At 40.9% G+C, this 18,390-nt stretch overlaps 1 protein-coding gene across 3 annotated transcripts in view; it reads left to right on the top strand.

Annotated features, from left to right (window-relative positions):
- Nucleotides 1-245: 245 nt before the first annotated feature.
- STX2 (syntaxin 2) overlaps nucleotides 246-18,390 on the top strand; it is a 67,126-nt gene continuing 48,981 nt past the window's right edge. For all 3 annotated transcript variants that reach the window (XM_075176479.1, XM_075176488.1, XM_075176471.1), the window contains exon 1: nucleotides 246-412. In XM_075176479.1, coding sequence (XP_075032580.1) covers nucleotides 383-412 — 30 coding nt within the window. In that variant the 5' untranslated portion in view covers nucleotides 246-382. The remainder of the gene's footprint in view (nucleotides 413-18,390) is intronic.

Below are 18,390 nucleotides of genomic sequence, written 5' to 3' on the forward strand. Positions count from 1 at the left end.
GTAAACGTCCTGCAATCAGCAGAATAACCCCAGCAATTTGAAGAGGAATGGAGTGGATTGCACAGAAAACATCAATCAATGACATTCCCACAGGGGCTGCTGAGCCAGGAATGCAACAGGCTCAATCTCCGTTTCCCACATACCCACTAGGAGATTTGCATAGCCACGCCCATATGTTTTCTTTTGCGTAGTTCTTCGCCCAGCAAATAAGGAGGGACCGGTTGGCAATGCGCATGCGCACTGGACGTCATTCCTCCCTCCTGCTGCTACTCCCAACAGCGGTGGTTGCTGTGGTACCGGGTGGAGTGAGGGAGGCGGTAACCCTCCATAGACACCGGGAAACACACTCCCTGGCTCAGGGGAGTCAGCAGCACCTACGGGCATGAGGGACCGGCTGGCCGAGCTGTCAGCGGTAAGTCATAGGGACCGCTATACAGCGGGCAGAGTAACGGTTCTGCCCAGTGTTGGCATTCTGGTTGGTGCTCGGCTTACTTTGTTGGTATTGTTACCATCATGTCCTAACAGTCTGGGGTTGTCTTCATTTCCCTGTTCTATATCCTTTATCGCTGCTTTTATTTATTAAGTTGTTCAGTGTGTGTGTGTGTGTGTGTGTATATATATATATAACTTATTATTTTTTGGTGTGTACATTCTCCTAACAAACCATGTCTGTACCACACTGACTGAGCACAGGCTGCATTTTACACAGAGAACACTTTCTTTTTTAATGTCCTAAATGTCCATGTTAAATAAGACAAGCTGTGTGTGTGTCAGACATGTCCCTGTGGTGTCCCAAGGCTCTTCCTCTAGGAAGTTTACACATTGCAACATTGCAGATGTAATTGGTATTTGTGTTGTTTTTATTTTTAAGCTCACTTTTATATCTGAGAAGTGATTGTAACTATATAACAAATAACTTAATATGCAACCCAGAGTCCATTGGCTGTTTTGGTATCTGTGTATTATGATCTACTAATGGTATCTTAAAAAAAAAATAAACTAAAAAAATCTAACTTTTTTTTTTCTTTTTCTTGTATGGCAACCCAGCATGATGGAATGCATGCTAAATAAATGAATATATAATGCAACAGGCATACATTTACTTACAAATTCCATGCATTTTTTTTTTTTAATTTCTTGTAAAATGTTAACAGCCATATACTAATTTTATGCAAGTTTGGGTTTTGCAGCCCTTATCTTTTTCTTCCAGCCATATACATACGGCTGTGTGTATGGCTGATTTATAAACCAAATGGTTAATGCTTGTGTTAATGAGCATTAATATTTTGTGCAGCTTCTGTCTTTAGCAGTGTTGGCCTCTGCCCAGAGTGGTACTTGTATAAATGGTGCCACAAGTTATCTATTATATGTGGATATGATGCAGTATCTTGGATTGACGTGTTTGTGGCTGATCAGTGTCTTGAGGAAAAGAATTAAAAAAAAACAAAAAAAAAAAAAAACAAATGTTGGAAGAGTTGCACATCTATTGAGTGACTTGTTGGATGACAGAGCTTTGTTTCTCAGTTCCAGAGTATGGAGGGGGAAGGGCAGTAATTGATCACATTTCACTACTAGACACATCCTGTAGGATTCCACTCTGGGAGGTACTGGCCTCTTCACAGAGATGATGCACATCTGCGTATTCACTGCTTCTATATTCAGATGCTGGGAACTGTATAAAAGTGGATCGTGAAGTAGTTGAATAATATACCTGAAATTACTGAAGGGTTTTAAACTTAACTAAAGATGTCCATCATGTATAGAGCTGCGTAATGTGTTGGCAAGTTTTAAATAAAAGATAATAGCTTGGTATACTTGCTTTGCAGAAATGCACTTTGTGAGTTGGTTGATTCATACACAAGGGCAGTGCTAGTGGTGTCGTAGTAACTCAAATGACTGCCGCTTTTTAACGTGCATCAAATCCCATAAAGACACTCCTAAATATGTGTGGTGAACCTCAGCTGTCTGTGATGGACAGGTGAAGTAACACTCTACTTTTTAAGAGCGCTGCATGGAAAGTCAGCCAAACATTAAGCAATATAATCATTTTTTATTCTTTTTTAAATAGCAAGACAAAAACAGGCAAGCTTTCAGATAGCTTAACCTAACTAGAGAAAAAAATAACAGCAGTTAGTACCTGTCTTATAGAGGCTATGCAGTTTTAGTCATACCCCACTTATACCTCTCAACGTAGCAAAAGTACAAATTGCCTTTTGTCTGACCAGCCACGGCTATGTTTAGTCATGGCCACGCCCCAAGCTGCATCCCACAGCCCTTTTGCCCACCAGAAAATGAAAGTGCCCCTCTAATATCTAACTGCTGAACAGTGTATTCCCATTATATACCCCATTTTATTACTTGAAAAAGTTCAACAGTTTTCTCTCAAAGGGGGCACATTTATCAACCACCGCATAAAATGAAAAATAGTTTTCAGTTCTTATCGCATTGATAAGGATTAAACTATTTCTCATATTTATGAAAAAAGCAACACAGGAACAGCAGTTTTGAAAAACTGCTGTTCCTGTGAAGTGCAAAAATTACTTACCACCGCCTCTTCACTTTCAAAGAAGTTTGCGATCCATGGAGGTCCTCTTCTCACTCCAGTGCGCATGCACCGACTGAAAACCTTGGGCATGCGCACAAACGTCTCTGCACTGTACAGTTGCAGAGAGAGCGGTGTGTGACAGGGAGGCATCACACACCCATAGAGTCTGATTCATGTTTGGATGTACGTCCATTTGCGTGTCTTGCGTGAAATAGCTCTCTGCATGCGCAGAAACGTAGCCAATGTAGCGTTTCTGAACATGCGGAGCGGGCTAATGTAGGCCATGTACAGTGAGGGTGCTCCGCAGGTGTGGTCTATTAAAGTCCTGGGTTTCTCGTAAGTACGCTTTTCAGCCGTATTATTTTCACCAGTTATAGGGCACCTGTAAATGCCAACTGATGGTGATGATTAACACAACATTGTATTTGTTTTAAAAACTACATGTATGAGTGTCCTTAGCAAGCATAGAACTTGTGTATGCAAGTAAGATAGACTATAAAATCGCATCTCTATGTAGTTAATGTAAAAAAAAAAAAAATGTTTTAATCTTTTTATTAATAAGATTTGGTCATTTATACCCCATTCATACTGCACCCAAAACCCGGGTTTTTGCTGGGGCAAGCCCAGACAACCTGGGTCGAGGTGCAGTATGAATGGTTCTAGATCTAATTCCCGGGGCATCAGATGCGGGAATTAATCCCGGGTCTCTTGGTGGGGTAATTCCCAGGTCTGCCCTGGGAAGCCTGCACTATATGAATGATGTTACCAGGGTTTTTCAACCCGGGTCTCACCAGACACAATGTTAAAGTAAAAAAAAACATCATAAGAGGAGCCAATCAGAGCTCCTTTTGTGATGTAGCCATGGAGACCCCGGGCAGACCCGTGTTCAGTATGAACGCGGTCTACCCGGGAATTTTACTCCAGGGGAGCCTTTGATATGATTGGAATTTTGAAATGACCGGAACTAGCTCAAGTTCTGTGTTTGTGGTTTTTGTTTTGTTGTTTGTTTATTTTTTCAACTCTCAACTGTGTCTGTGTGGTAGGCAGTTGAGTATGTAAGCTTCAGTTAGGCAGGGGCAGATGTGAATTCTTCAATATTTTCCAGAAATTGCTGTGTAATATGGTGGTGCAACACATGAATGATAATATACGTGAAAGCATGTGTCTCAAGGACAGGCAGCACTTTCTATTGTCTGATTTGAGGAGTTGGCCACAATTTAGCAGATCAGGTTGTTCCTTCCCGAATATGGGCCCAGTCCACATACAGAAAGTAATTTTGTTTTGGTTCACAAGATATTTAAATGAGATCAAAAAGGTGGTGCTTTGTCTGGTTAGCAGGAGGGCTAACTTGTCTTTCTATACTTTTATTTTTTATACGTGTCTATGGTGGTGACTGAAATCAATACTCTGCTTATACATTCAAAAGATTGCCATTTATGCCTTAAAGTCACACTTCTTAGAGTAAAGCTCATCCATAGGCACAATTCTTAATATTTGCATGTTCAGTTGTGACATTTGAAAATGACAATACCAATGTCCCACAAAAGATATATTAAAGATATAAACTGGTTTTGACTGAGCAAAAATATGTATAATTTGAAATCAATGGAGGGGTTGTCCTAAAGTAATAGGCTGAACTTTGACATTATATTTTTACCCTTTCTCAACCTGCACATTTCCATGTTCACCAACTTTCCTGTATAAAGAGTATATTTAAAGGGGCAATTCCCGAAATAAGAATGTGTAAGTGTACCTGTATAAGCGCTAAATGGCCAAACTAGTGGATTTGCCTAGATACTGTGCTGGCATATTCTTTCCAGTTTGTAAATGATGTCCAGCGAGTACGTGACAGGTTTTCAGACTTGCTTGCACTTGGTATATTTGGTGCCAGAGCCAGGGAAGCCACATCAGCTTTAACAGCCTGCAGTTTCTGCACTTGTCCCATTATCTGTGTCCTAAATATGTGGCAGGGGCTTTGGTGGCTATAGACTGGGAAAGTAATACTTTACATTTTAACAAAGCTGTAGTGCTAGATTTTATTTATGTACAAAATGGATTTTCATCATCATCATCATCGTCACCACCACCATTTATTTATATAGCGCCACTGATTCCGCAGCTCTGTACAGAGAACTCATTCACATCAGTCCCTGCCCCATTGGAGCTTACAGTCTAAATTCCCTAACACACACACATGGGTAATTTTGATAGCAGCCAATTAACCTACTAGTATGTTTTTGGAATGTGGGAGGAAACCCACGCAAACACGGGGAGAACATACAAACTCCACACAGATAAGGCCATGGTCGGGAATTGAAATCATGACCACCACGCTGTGAGGCAGAAGTGCTAACCACTAGGCCGCCGTGCTGTAAATATAACGCCTGTAAAGTTGTCTAACCTTTTCTGCGTGTATGAGGCGTTCTGTCTATGGCTTGCCCCTACCACCAGGTGCTCTTGCTGACATTTGGGTTTTAAACGGAGTTGCGTAAAATTGAGTTTTGTGGTGTTAACTGTAGACATAAAATTGCATTTTTGTTTTTTTGTTTTTGAAACTCTTCAACTTGGCATTATACATTAACAGATTTTTTTTTTTCCCCACAACATTTATTACAGGCTAAATATTATTAAATTAAAGAGCATCTAAACTTTCAGAAATTACTTTTTAATATATTGGGTACAAACATATTTGCTGATACATCATGCTACCTATGATCTTTAGGTTACAAGAAATGGCAACATATAAACGTTTGTAGTGAAATATTACTTAGATTAAGTTTATTAGGTTGCTCTGGATAAGATACTGCTATGTAGCCTGAGGACTTTGCAGCCAGGCACTTCCATTTCAAAGTTCACTTTGTGTTAGCACTGTGCAGCCATTCAATCATTAGCTGCTCCAACCAGGCTATAGGAAGCTTGGTTGTCAGATCATAAGGGAGACACAGTTCTGATATGTTGTGTAGGGACGTTAATAAAAAATGTTATATGGTACTACATAATGAAAGAAAATTTGTATACAAATACTTGGAGCAAGCAATGGGAGAAAAGAAGACCTTTGAATATCCGATGCTAATACCCTCTGTCCGACGACCTCAACTTTATAATTAACACTATATGGAAAGATTAGAGGGAATGGAAGGTGTTGTGTGATAAAAGGTTCTGAGTCATCCTGCACAGTATTTTGCCAAGTTAAGAGAACATTATCGCTGAATGAACTATGTGCGTTTAAAGCTGGAGAAGTGGGATGTTCAATGGAACAAAGTGCTCAGGAAGCTATTCGTTGTGTTATGAAGTATATCAGTGATGTAATGATAATAATGTATTGTAATCAATATATTTATTATTGATATAGGGGATGGTGGCTCTATATTTTTCCAATGCATCGCTATTTGGTATTTAATATATATACAATATATGTTTTTGTGTGCCCTCAAACACATCTGATATAGGTTGGGGGAGCAAAAAATATAGGAGAGAGTCAGGGATCTGTAAGTTTGTTACACCCAGGATGAGGCGATGTATATTCCCACAGAAGGAAGCCACTTTAGGGCGTTTCCGCCAAATGTGGCACAGGATAACATGCCCTATAATAAGATCTCCAGCATTGATCAGATGTGTTTGGGAAAAATTGTGCTTGTTCTCTTGGGGACTATAGAATACTTGAGGGGCTTTTGGAGTGCGTTTTTTTTTTTTTTTTTTTTTTCTGTGTTAAAGTTTATATATGGATGACCTCAAATCTTTAGAAGATGCTCCTCTGCGGCACAGTGATTCCAGCATTGAGGCCAGGATAGCCGGTGTCCCAATCTGTACACTGTTGTATAGAAGTGTCTACTTTGAAGATATTGGAACAAGCTGGAGTTAGAGAGAGAGAGAGAGAGATGTGAATGCAGGTCTCTGATAATTCCATGAAAGAAAGCTGAGAGGAGCAATATATCCCATAGGATTTGGATTTTGTGCTGAATTGTTCAGGGTTAAGTCCCATTTCGAAGATTGGTTTGTTCTATAGTGGAGTCATTAATGGGTGTCTAGAAATTGAGTGATTAAGGCAAACCCAACAGTCCCCTGTCCCAAGAGAACCTCAACACGAGGAACTGCTTTGCAATTGCGGGATGCTGTTTGGGATTGAGCCATAATAGTGTGGATTTGAAGACCAGCCAAGTCTGTCTTAATTCCAGTCCAGATGTGAAGGCTGCAATGTGAGTGCCAGAGCACACATTGTCAGATATGTGATGCGTTTTATTATTTTGTTAAATCGGGGACCGCCAGCCCACCTTCTCTGGAATGTCTATGGAGCAAGCGAAATGAAACTCAAGGATGTCTACATGACCAGATTATCGTGGCATACAACCTGGTCAGGGTTATCTGATAGCTAAAATCTTTGCAAATAATTTGAGATCTACATTGAGGAGGAATTGGCACTGTTTCAGCACTCATGGTAACTCCATCAAAGTTGCTTTTATATAGAATTGAATTAAATAGACCTACCACCATGGGGGTGCGGGTTCCTGCAAGCTTTTTTATTTTAATATAAAGATTTGAAGCTAGATGGTTCTGGCGCTACTTATCTCCAAAGTCGCAGGAGATCGCATAAGAGCAAGTATTCCTAAATTCTGGGGGAGATTCAATTAGTAAATAATATGCGTGAAGTGTCACCAGAACGGCCGTGGAAACACTTGGTGCATGTTTTGTTTTTTTTTCTTTAGGGAAATATCTGCTGATTTTTGCTCGCACCTCTATGGGGTGCGAGCAAAAATCGGTGTATATTTTTACCATACTACCGGTAAAAATGCGCTAATTGAATCTCCTTCTCTGAGTTTTCATTGAGGGTTTGCTGGCCCTGAGGCTAGGTTGTACAGAGAAGAATAGTAATTGTGAAAGCTATTCACTACCTTATGGTCTTGCTACTATAGTATGCAAGGTGGCCTTGGTAATCTTTTATTGCCAGAATTCTGTTGCAAGTGTATTTTGCTCTATGCTTGAAGGCTAAGAGCATGTCTGCGCTGTCTCTTTTTGTAGTATAGAAGGAGTGTCTCATCTAGACTCCATCACGGAAGATCCTATCCAGAGTGACATCTTTGACTCAAGCCAAACTGCCGCCACATGGTCAGTCCAGGATGCGGGGGAGATCCACACATCCCAAATCACCTGTGAAGACATTTTGATCAATCCTAGAATAGCAGTTATGAGGACTAGAGTATTGCTACTGTTTAGAGAGCAAATTGTATCATGTTTTATATATCAGAATATTGGTGAACCCCACTAGAGAAGAGCTTGCACTAATCAAACAGCAGTGGAATGGTCATATGAGGGATCTAGAATGTTGGTTCAGTTGCCGCCTAAGATTTGACCTATGGCAATTTGAGATACTTGCTGAAAGAAGTCTGTGAGAAAACTCACTTAGTGCAGAAAACACGCAAAGTGTATGAAAATGCACAGTTAGACAACACAGCTGGACAAACATTGGACTACATTTGATTACTTCCAGGATTAAGCAATATCTGGCCACAGTCTATTTCTGCAATACTTGTCTATATATACAGAACACTGCAAATGGGTAATTCTTTAAAATCCCCTAACTTTTTTGCTTTTACTCTTTTATCAAAATGTTTAACAAATTGGTTTTCTTGGTCTCTTTTCATGGCATTATCTTTAGGACTGTATCATTGCACCTTCATTACTCCACTCACCTCTAGTTAACACCCATGAACTGTTGTCCTTTTTATTATCTCTAACAAATACAGCCTCCACCTGTCGCCAGAAAATAAAAGGTCACACATCTTACAATCCCCTTACCTATCTTTCTCTCTCTCTGCTTCTATTAGCTGATGATATATCGCCTAATCCAGGTCCCCCACACTCCTCACACACACATACATCAGAACACTACCGCTCTATAGCAAACCTCAAACACATCACCTGTTTTCCCCTCTCTTTCAAAGTCCTTTAAATTTGCCCTTTGGAATGCACGCTCTGTTTGTAACAAACTTGCCTCCATTCATGATCTCTTCCTCTCAAAAAAACCTCAACCTTCTGGCAATAACAGAAACATGGCTCATGCAATCAGACACTGCCTCACCTGCAGCATTTTTACATAGTGGCCTCCATCTCACCCACACCTTCAGACCTGAAGGCAGACAAGGAGGTGGGGTTGCACTACTTCTCTTCCCACAGTGCACGTTCACAGTTCTATTAAATGTCCCATCATTCACGTTCACATCTTTTGAAGTACACACTATTTGCATTTTTAATCCATTTTCTCCACGTGTTGCGGTGATCTATCGTCCCCCTGGAGCACACCAACAATTTATTGAGGATTTTCTCTGCATGGCTCCCTCACTTATCTTCATACATCCCCACCATCATCATGGGTGATTTCAACATCCCCATTAATAACTCGCCTTCCAAAGCTGCTTCCAAACTACTCTCTCTAACCTCCTCACTTGACCTCTCCCAGTGGATTGAATCATCTACTCATCGGGATGGCCATTGCCTTGATCTTGTTTTCTGTAGACTATGTTCAGTTTCTAATTTTCTTAACACACCCTTCCCCCTCAGATCATCACCTTATCAGCTTCACACTCACCCCCACTGCTATAAATTCTCTACTGTCTAACTCTACCAAGCCTCCTCATACCCGCAGAAATCTTAATTCTGTTAATCTTCAACAATTTTCCACATCTCTCACCTATCTCTACATTCTCCTGCCCTGCGATGGCAGTACCTCATTTTCACCAAACCTTAGCAACAGCCCTTGATCAAGTGGCTCCAGCGACACTACATACTACACATGGACTTCGTTGTCAGCCATGGCACACTACAGCAACGCGAAATCTTCAAAAAATTTCCCGTAAAGCAGAACGTCACAAGCTTCTAGAGAGACTTCCCTGCACTCTCCTCAAACGCTTCCTTTCAGCAAACAACCTGTTGGATCCTCTTCAGTCTGGCTTTCGGTCTCAACACTCCACAGAGACTGCGTTCACTAAGGTTGTCATGATCTGATCACTGCTAAAACTAAATGCCATTACTCTCTCCTAATTCTCCTAGATCTCTCGGCTGCATTTGACACTGTTGACCACTCTCTTCTCATACAAACGCTGCAATCCCTAGGTCTTCAAGACACTGTTCTATCCTGGTTCTCATCCTACCTTTCTAATCACTCTTTCACTGTTAATTTCTCTGGGGCCACCTCTGCTCCGCTTCCTTTATTAGTTGGAGTACCCCAAGGCTCATTGCTAGGTCCTCTGCTGTTCTCTATCTATAATGCTTCTCTTGGAAATCTAATACGTTCCTTTGGATTTCAGTATCATCTCTATGCGGATGATACCCAAATTTATGTATCCTCTCCTGATCTCTCGACATCTGTGTTGTCCCGTGTAACTGTCTTTCTGCCATTTCATCTTGGATGTCCTCTCGCCAACTCACTTAATCTTTCTAAAAACAGAGTTAATGATATTCTCACCCACCAACAAGAGCATACCTGACATTTCTATCTCTGTTGATAACATAACCATAAATCCCACCCTACAAGCTCTCTGCCTAGGTGTAATCCTTGACTCGCACCTATCCTTTATTCCCCACATTGACTCTAAATCATGTTTAAATACATCTAAAAAATATTTCCAGAATTCGCATGTATCTCACGCAAGACACTGCAAAAACCTTAATTCATGCACTTATATACCACATTGACTATTGCAATTCCCTTCTTATTGGTCTTCCCCAAAACAGACTCGAACCCCTACAATCTATTCTGCACGCTGTAGCAAGATTGATTTTCCTTGCAAATCGTTATTCCTATGTTGAATCACTCTGTATGTCTCTACACTGGTTGCCTGTTTTCTACCGAATCCAATATAAAATACTCTTACTAACCTACAAGACCATCAACAAAGCTGCACCAACATACATTGTGACTGGATCACTATTAAACAACTTTTGGTAAAAATTTATTTAAAGAAAATAGCGCAGGATGCATATTTATATAGTTGCATAGGCACTTGTTTTTTTGTATTGTATATATTCTGTGATATAGGAAATCGTTATCTCTGAGACCAGGGTAGAAAAGTTGGTCTTTACTCTTTTCACTTTACTAAAGGATATGCCTTATTTCTTATGCATATATCTGATACAGTAGGCCTTTTGGGATGGAGGTCTTGTGTGTATTGGGATGTATTTAGTTTGGAAGTATCATTGTTTAGGATTTGTAAGGTTGCTAGTGGAAACCTCCAATTAGGCATATGTGCAAGGAAGTCTGATAGCAGAAAGTGCTAACGAAGTTTTGTGATGAAGTGTCATGCCTGCTCTGGCCAAAGGCCCAGCAGGGGATCGTTACTGTGTGGCCTTTTGCCGGAGTGAATTTCATAGATAAGTGTAAATTTTGTTAGCCTTGAAATGCATGTAAATTCATGGTTGTTTCAATAGTCTATTTTTAGAAACGGTATATACTCTATTTCTGAACTGTATAAAAGATGAGCTCTGTGAGCATGTAAGTGTTCTTCTGATTTTTCATCTGACCTGATCACACTGGTATCTTCCAGTGTGTGTGTGATCAAATAAACCATCTTGCTTCAAAGACCTGCTTGGAACCATCTGCGATATTGTTGTATTCCTGTGATCTACAGATTAGACCCTAAACCTAATCCGTTCTCCGGCTGTCTCTGATGTTTTGGACCCAAGCGTTTCCAGTACCACCGCTCTGTCTGCTACCCAGCAGCCCTGGTCCATGTGATAGGCCAGGGGGGATCCATTCACAGCATCCCTGATCCATACTAAGCGGTCAGGAGGACCAGCCCAGGTACACCAGCAACTAGACACGCTAGCAGCATCATTTACCCAGAAGAAACCTGGTACTGGATGCCGGTAAGGAGTCGAGTGGTGGCAGCCTTTGTAAGCCCCTCCTACTGCGGAAAGAGGGCGCTATTTGGATAACAAAAGGGAACGATGGCAAAGTAAGCCCAGCCGTTTCCCAGCAACAACAGACAGGGTGGCATAGGCGGTCCATCCTGTCACATACATCTCCTCTCATCTCCTCTCATCTCCTCTCATCTCCTCTCATCTCCTCTCATCTCCTCTCATCTCCTCTCATCTCCTCTCATCTCCTCTCATCTCCTCTCATCTCCTCTCATCTCCTCTCATCTCCTCTCATCTCCTCTCATCTCCTCTCATCTCCTCTCATCTCCTCTCATCTCCTCTCATCTCCTCTCATCTCCTCTCATCTCCTCTCATCTCCTCTCATCTCCCAACTCGGCAACTCTGTTCTGCACAAGATCTGCGTCTCTTATCCACCCTCATTACATCCTCCCATTCCCGCTTACAGGACTTTTTTCGGGCTGCACCCACTCTATGGAATTCTCTCCCTCGTACAATAAGACTCTTCTCTGGTCTACAAACTTTCAATCGTTCTCTGAAAACCCACCTCTTCAGATAAGTTTATAATATTCCTCAACCACCCTCTTAACCTCACTACATTACCCTATTACCACCCGTTACACAATTTCACACAAGACAACTAACTACCTCCTGACCAACATTGTTGTGTGACAGGATCATTTAACTTATGAGTCGCTTTTACCTCTGCAGTGTGGCTGGGCCGAAATGCAAAATGTAGACTTAACCTCGTGTTTCAAACTCCCGTTGTTCCATAGATTGTAAGTTTGCGAGCAGGGCCTTCTCATCTCTTTGTCTGTTTTACCCAGTTTGTTTATTAGTTTACTATGTTTCTCCCCAATTGTAATGCGCTACGGAATATGTTGGCGCTATATAAATAATGATGTAAGAAAATACCCTGTCCCACATGCAGTGCATAACTAGAGGCCAAGGTGATGGGGTCTGATTGCACTTGCCCATTAGTGTAATGTATCACCCCTGATGTAGAGGTTTCTAATATTGTATTCTGCAGTATTAATATAGCTTCCCCACTGCGTTTGGCATCTGCTGTGGAGTAATATGCATGAGGGGTACGAGTTTGAAGACAGGCTAGGGTGAGTGTTGGGAATGTGTTTGCTGTAGCATGGCTACATCTGCTTCTTGTTGTTTAAAATATTGTATAGCCATGGTACAGGTGAATTAGGTCACTTACATTCGGCGTAATAATGTTTAGGTGGTTGGTAGAAGCCTAATATTGTAACAATGTTTGTGCTGGACAGCCCTGTAGGGTAATATGGTAATGAAGGGGGAATAAAATAAGAAAGGAAATTTATTTGACCAGAGAGGGTTTGTGAGAGAGATCAGACATTGGGGCTTGCATCTGTCCGCAAGAGAAGGAGGGCATATAGTGTCTTCAGTGCCATTGTAGAAGGGAAGGGAGGGGGTTCCCAGAAAGAGGCTTGGTGTGTGGCGTAAAGACTTATTAGATTGAATTGTAATTAAGTCAAAGGGTATCTGAGACTTGTGCCATGATCCTGGGCGAAAATACATATATTAAGTATATCTGGAACAGGTTAATTCGCTGACGGCAACAGTTGTCTTGGTCTGCAATGAAAGCCTTCCATCTGAAATTAGACAGGGACATTAATCAAGTAGGATGGTGGAGCACTGAGCCAAGAGTTGCATCGAGAGAGGTGGAGAAAATTCAATCGGGGTTCACAACAGTATTAGAAAATATAATTAAAATTAAAAAAAACTCTGGACTGATTTAAACAGAGGTAGTTGAAGTCCTTTAGTCAGTAACAACAGTAGCCTATTGATGCTAGCCGATTTTGTTATAGTCTTGGTATGCAAGTCTCTTCTTGTAAAGCTACGTAGAGGAACCTTGTACTGTTAGATTAGTAATTTCTGACTGTTTATCATTCAGGAGCAGGTGCTTTGCTATATTTCTTAGCTCGCGGTGGGACTACAGACACTGTTTGATGCCAAGCTTCTCAAGAAGCTCTACATCCTGCTCAGGTGTCTTTGTAGAATGTTTGTATTTCTTCTGTGTAATTATTGGTTGAAATGAGAAGCCCTACCTGTATTTTATCTGATTGTTATGGAGGGCTCTGGTGACATTAAGTCATGCTATTTAAGTGTGGATGGCGCTAGGTCTTGATAAATTTGGAGAATTGAGCTTGAATAAGGAACTGTGGATACATTCCTAATAGCTGTTATCTTCTATTTGCACTTAAAATACTGCAGTTCCACTATCGCGTCACTCGGCGTTGGTTTGATGTAGGTTTAGGCTCCAGAGCTTTATGGGCACTGTCTAATAATAATTCTAGCTCAAGATCCAGATGAATTTGTTTGAAGATATCCAAACAGACTGGCAACCTGTGAGACAATAGCTTATGACATTATTTACCTAATGTGGATTAAAAACAGAGTTCTAATCAAATGTCACTGATTTTCTTTTCAGACTCTTCCTATTTTTGTAGCGCTCGTCTGGAGCTTTTATATGAGTAGGCTTTACGTAGAAATCTGTGATTTGTAATTTAGGGTTTGCAGTTGGAGTCTGGGGTCCAGGATTGGAACACTGCTGGCACTCACTGTTCACACTGAAGGAGTCCAGGGAGGTCCAATCTGGTTGATGTATCTATCAGAGCTGTCAGTTTAAAGCACGCACCAAGGTGCCTTAAAAGGAGAGCCTTGCACTGCTCGCTCTACTGGTGGTCTGCGGCAGTAGTGTGTAGTAAGGGGAATTGCGGTGAAGTCAGACCTCTCTTTGAGAAGGAAGTCCTCTGGCTTCTGGTGGGCACTGAGACAGCTATTGCTGTAAGCTGGAGCAATGCCCCTGGGCTGTGGTAGACATAGATGTGTGCCTGGTATAATGGCAGAAGCATTACTCTGCAGCTCCCTGTGAAAGCTCTGTCTTGTGGAGGGGAGTTGGTAGTGTATGTGTGAGACTGGTGGACACGGCCAACTTGGCCCGCGATGAAAGTGAACGGAACTAGGCTGTGGCCAGAAACAGCTGACCCTGTAAATTTGCTGCACAGATTGGGTTTAAAGGGCATTCTTGGTGTAGAAAACCATGCTCCACTCAAAGGGGAAAATTGATGAAAAATAAGCCCAACATAGATGACTTGAAGTATGTAGGTGCAGGTGCACTCATAAAGCACTTCAGGATGTGTCTTTTTCCAGGCCATGCTCCCCAACTACTAATATAATATTTATAAATTGAGTTCTTATCACATTATGCTTTTGTTTCTTTACATAGATTATTATGGAGAATGTAAGGCAGAAATGAACACCTGTGAAACACTAGTAGTCACTTCTGTGACATCAGCTTTAGTATGCTGGACACTAGCTTTTTATAGACTGCTAATGTCATAGATGCTATTACTTTTTGAAGAGCTCAAGTAGTAAAGCATTTCAAAGACAGAAATTGGAGCAGTGTTATATACAGGGTGTACAGTCAACATAATGGAAATGATTAATGTAAAATAATATAATCAAAACTGTTTGTAATCAGACAAAGTTTTAATATGTTTAATTGTAAATCACATACTACAGTACTAATGGTTCTAGCTTTAACTGAAATACGTTTTGTATATAATTGTAAGTATTAATTTGCGGGCAACACTATGGCTTAAGCTGGGTACACACTACACTGTTTTAGTCCAATCGGCTCAAACAGCCAACATACGACCGCTCGTTCAAAAGTCGGGTCAGTGTGTGCAGTGACACGATGGTCGAAAGTCTGCCCAAATGGACGATTATCGCCTCATTTGGTTCGTCGTACCGTTTAATATTTTCGTTCCAATCTCGTTTTCCGCTGTATAGTGTGTATAAACTTCCGACCGATCCACAACAGTGAGTATGAAATTACAGTCATTGCTCACGACAACATGGCTGTAAAAAGTCATGAAAGGGACGTCCGCCCTTTCCTTTATCGTCCTAAACAAGGCTAGTGTGTATGCAGTCCATGGACCGAGCGATTGGACCATCGATCGCATGTAAAATCGCTCGGCATAAAAAGTTGGTCGAAATTTCTGTAGTGTGTACCCAGCTTTAGCAGTTCTGGCTCACAGTGCTGGCTGAGTTCAATTCCCAACCAATGTCTTATCTGTGTGAAGTTTGTATGTTCTCCCTGTGTTTGTGTGGGTTTCGTCTGTATGCTCAGGTTTCCTCACACACTCCAAAGACATACTGGTAGGTTAATTGGCTGCTATCAAAAGTGACCCGTGTGTGTCTGTTAGGGATTTTAGACTGTGAGCTCCAATGGGGCAGGGACTGACAAAAATTCTCTATATGGTTCTGTGGAATTGGTGGAGCTATATAAATAAATGATGATTCATTTGGCCTATAAGGTATAACTATGCTGTATGAATGACTTCCATAATAGCAAACTGTGTTCATATACCTATATATTGGCACCATGATTCTAAGCAGGGTCCTATTCTTCCCATAATCCAAAGGCATTCTATTAGGTTAGTTGGCCTCTGAATAAATTGTACTAGAGTGTGTGTGTGTGTATTCGTCTGACCTAAGGTCATAAGATTGTTCATTCTCATCAGTTTGAGACTCTGTGGGGCTACATTCTCTGACTGTACATCACTGTAGAATGTGTTTGAACACTATAAAGGATGACAATGCACCAGCTTCTGGACCTTGCTTTATAAATTTGTTTTTGCAATTCTATTTTCCTCAAGGAATAAACCACCAGTGCGCCAAACTGTTCTAATTGTATAAGATTTTCCATGTTTTATAGTATTGTAAATCTATACTCAAAGGGCTTTATTTCCATCCTGTTAATCTGTGGCTAACAGACACTACATGTACCTGTATTTCTTGGTGACCAATTTAGATGATGCCTTGTGGAATTGCATTTTATTTAGTTAACCAGCCTTCATTTTGTTTTTACAAGCTATTTTTGCTCTGGTGGTTTTCTGTTCAGTTAACATTTATTTCCCCCCTTTCTCCCCATTTTTTTTTTTTTATTGAAAATGATATTACATTTATGCAAAGAGTCAATATTTGCAGTGTTAACCCTTCTTTTTGAAGACCTCTGCAATTCGCCCTGGCATGCTGTCAATCAACTTCTGGGCCACATACTGACTGATGGCCGTCCATTCTAGCCTAATCAATGCTTGGAGTTTGTCAGAATTTGTGGGTTTTTCTTAGTCCATCTGCCTCTTGAGGATTGACCACAAGTTCTCAATGGAATTAATGTCTGGGGAGTTTCCTGGCCATGGGCCTAAAATGTTGATGTTTTGATCCCCAAGCTACTAAGTTATCACTTTTTTGCCTTATGGCAATATGCTCCATCATGCTGGAAAAGGCATTGTTCATCACCAAACTGTTCTTGGATGGTTGGGAGAAGTTGCTCTTGGAGGATATTTTGGTAACATTCTTTATTCATGGCTGTGTTCATGGCAAAATTGTGAGTGAACCCACTCTTTTGGCTGAGAAGCAATCCCACACATGAATAGTCTCGGGATACTTTACTGTTGGCATGACACAGGACTGATGGTAGCGCTCACCTTTCTTTCTATGGACAAGCGTTTTTCCAGATGCCCCAAACAATCTGAAAGGGGATTCATCAGAGTTAATGACTTTACCCCAGTCCTCAGCAGTCCAATCCCTGCACCTTTTGCAGAATATCAGTCTGTCCCTGATGTTTTTCCTGGAGAGAAGTGGCTTCTTTGCTGGCCTTGTTGACAAAAAGCCATCCTCCAATAGTCTTCGCCTCCCTGCACTCACACCTGCCTGCTGCCATTCCTGAGCAAGCTCTGCATTGGTGGAAGTGGGCCAACTGACAATTTTGCCTAAGAACACAGCCATGAATAAAGAATGGTACCAAAACATCCTCCAAGAGCAACTTCTCCCAACCATCCAAGAACAGTTTGATGACAAACAATGCCTTTTCCAGCATGATGGAGCATATTGCCTTAAGGCAAAAGTGATAACTTAGTAGCTTGGGGATCAAAACATTGACATTTTAGGTCCATGGCCAGGAAACTCCCCAGACATTAATTCCATTGAGAACTTGTGGTCAAGCCTCAAGAGGCGGGTGGACAAACAAAAACCCACAAATTCTGACAAACTCCAAGAATTGATTAGGCAAGAATGGGTGGCCATCAGTCAGTATGTGGGCCAGAAGTTGATTGACGGCATGCCAGGACGATTTGCAGAGGTCTTCAAAAAGAAGGTTCAACACTGCAAATATTGACTCTTTGCATAAACCTAATGTAATTGTCAATAAAAGCCTTTGACACTTATGAAATGCTTGCAATTTTACTTCAGTATGCCATAGCAACACCTGACAAAAAGGTCTAAAAACACTGAAGCAGCAAACTATGTGAAAACCAATACTTCATTCATTCTCAAAACTTTTGGCCATGACTGTATATGCATGGTAAACTGGGAAAAGGCTTACCTGAAAATGAATGTAAAACAAACCCTTTACTTTAAAAAAGAAATAAAAAAAAAGCATGTTAGCCCATACAAAGTTGCTGGAAAATGACTGATCAGTAGTAAGTGGTTAATTACAAGCGATTGAGTACCTGAAACTAGCTTATCTAGTTTAACCCTTAAGTGATCAAGAGATTTTGCTTAGCTTTTATTCATGCCATTTACAGGCAAGCCATTACAGATTAATACATTGGTCTAAAAAAATGTTCTACACTGTACATTCAGCTGTTTCGTGTTTGAGGAACAGCTTAAAAATAGTTACCATTGTTAGAAGTCATGTTTCTACGGAAGGTAAGAGATGCGGTATTTTGGATTAAAGTATGGAGAGCACATCCAAAGAACAGCTAAGTCAGAGTTATATAGCAAATCACCCTGCAAAGATTATGTATAATAGTTTTTTTCCCTGGCACTGAAAATTATTTCATTGTGTAAGCCTGCACCTTGACCTCTCAAATTTTTGTTGTACTTATTTTCCCTCTTGAAAAGTCTTGTATGTGTGTTGTTTGTTTGTTTTTTGTGTG

Source organism: Mixophyes fleayi, chromosome 1, assembly GCF_038048845.1.
Source record: "Mixophyes fleayi isolate aMixFle1 chromosome 1, aMixFle1.hap1, whole genome shotgun sequence".
Classification (NCBI taxonomy): domain Eukaryota; kingdom Metazoa; phylum Chordata; class Amphibia; order Anura; family Limnodynastidae; genus Mixophyes; species Mixophyes fleayi.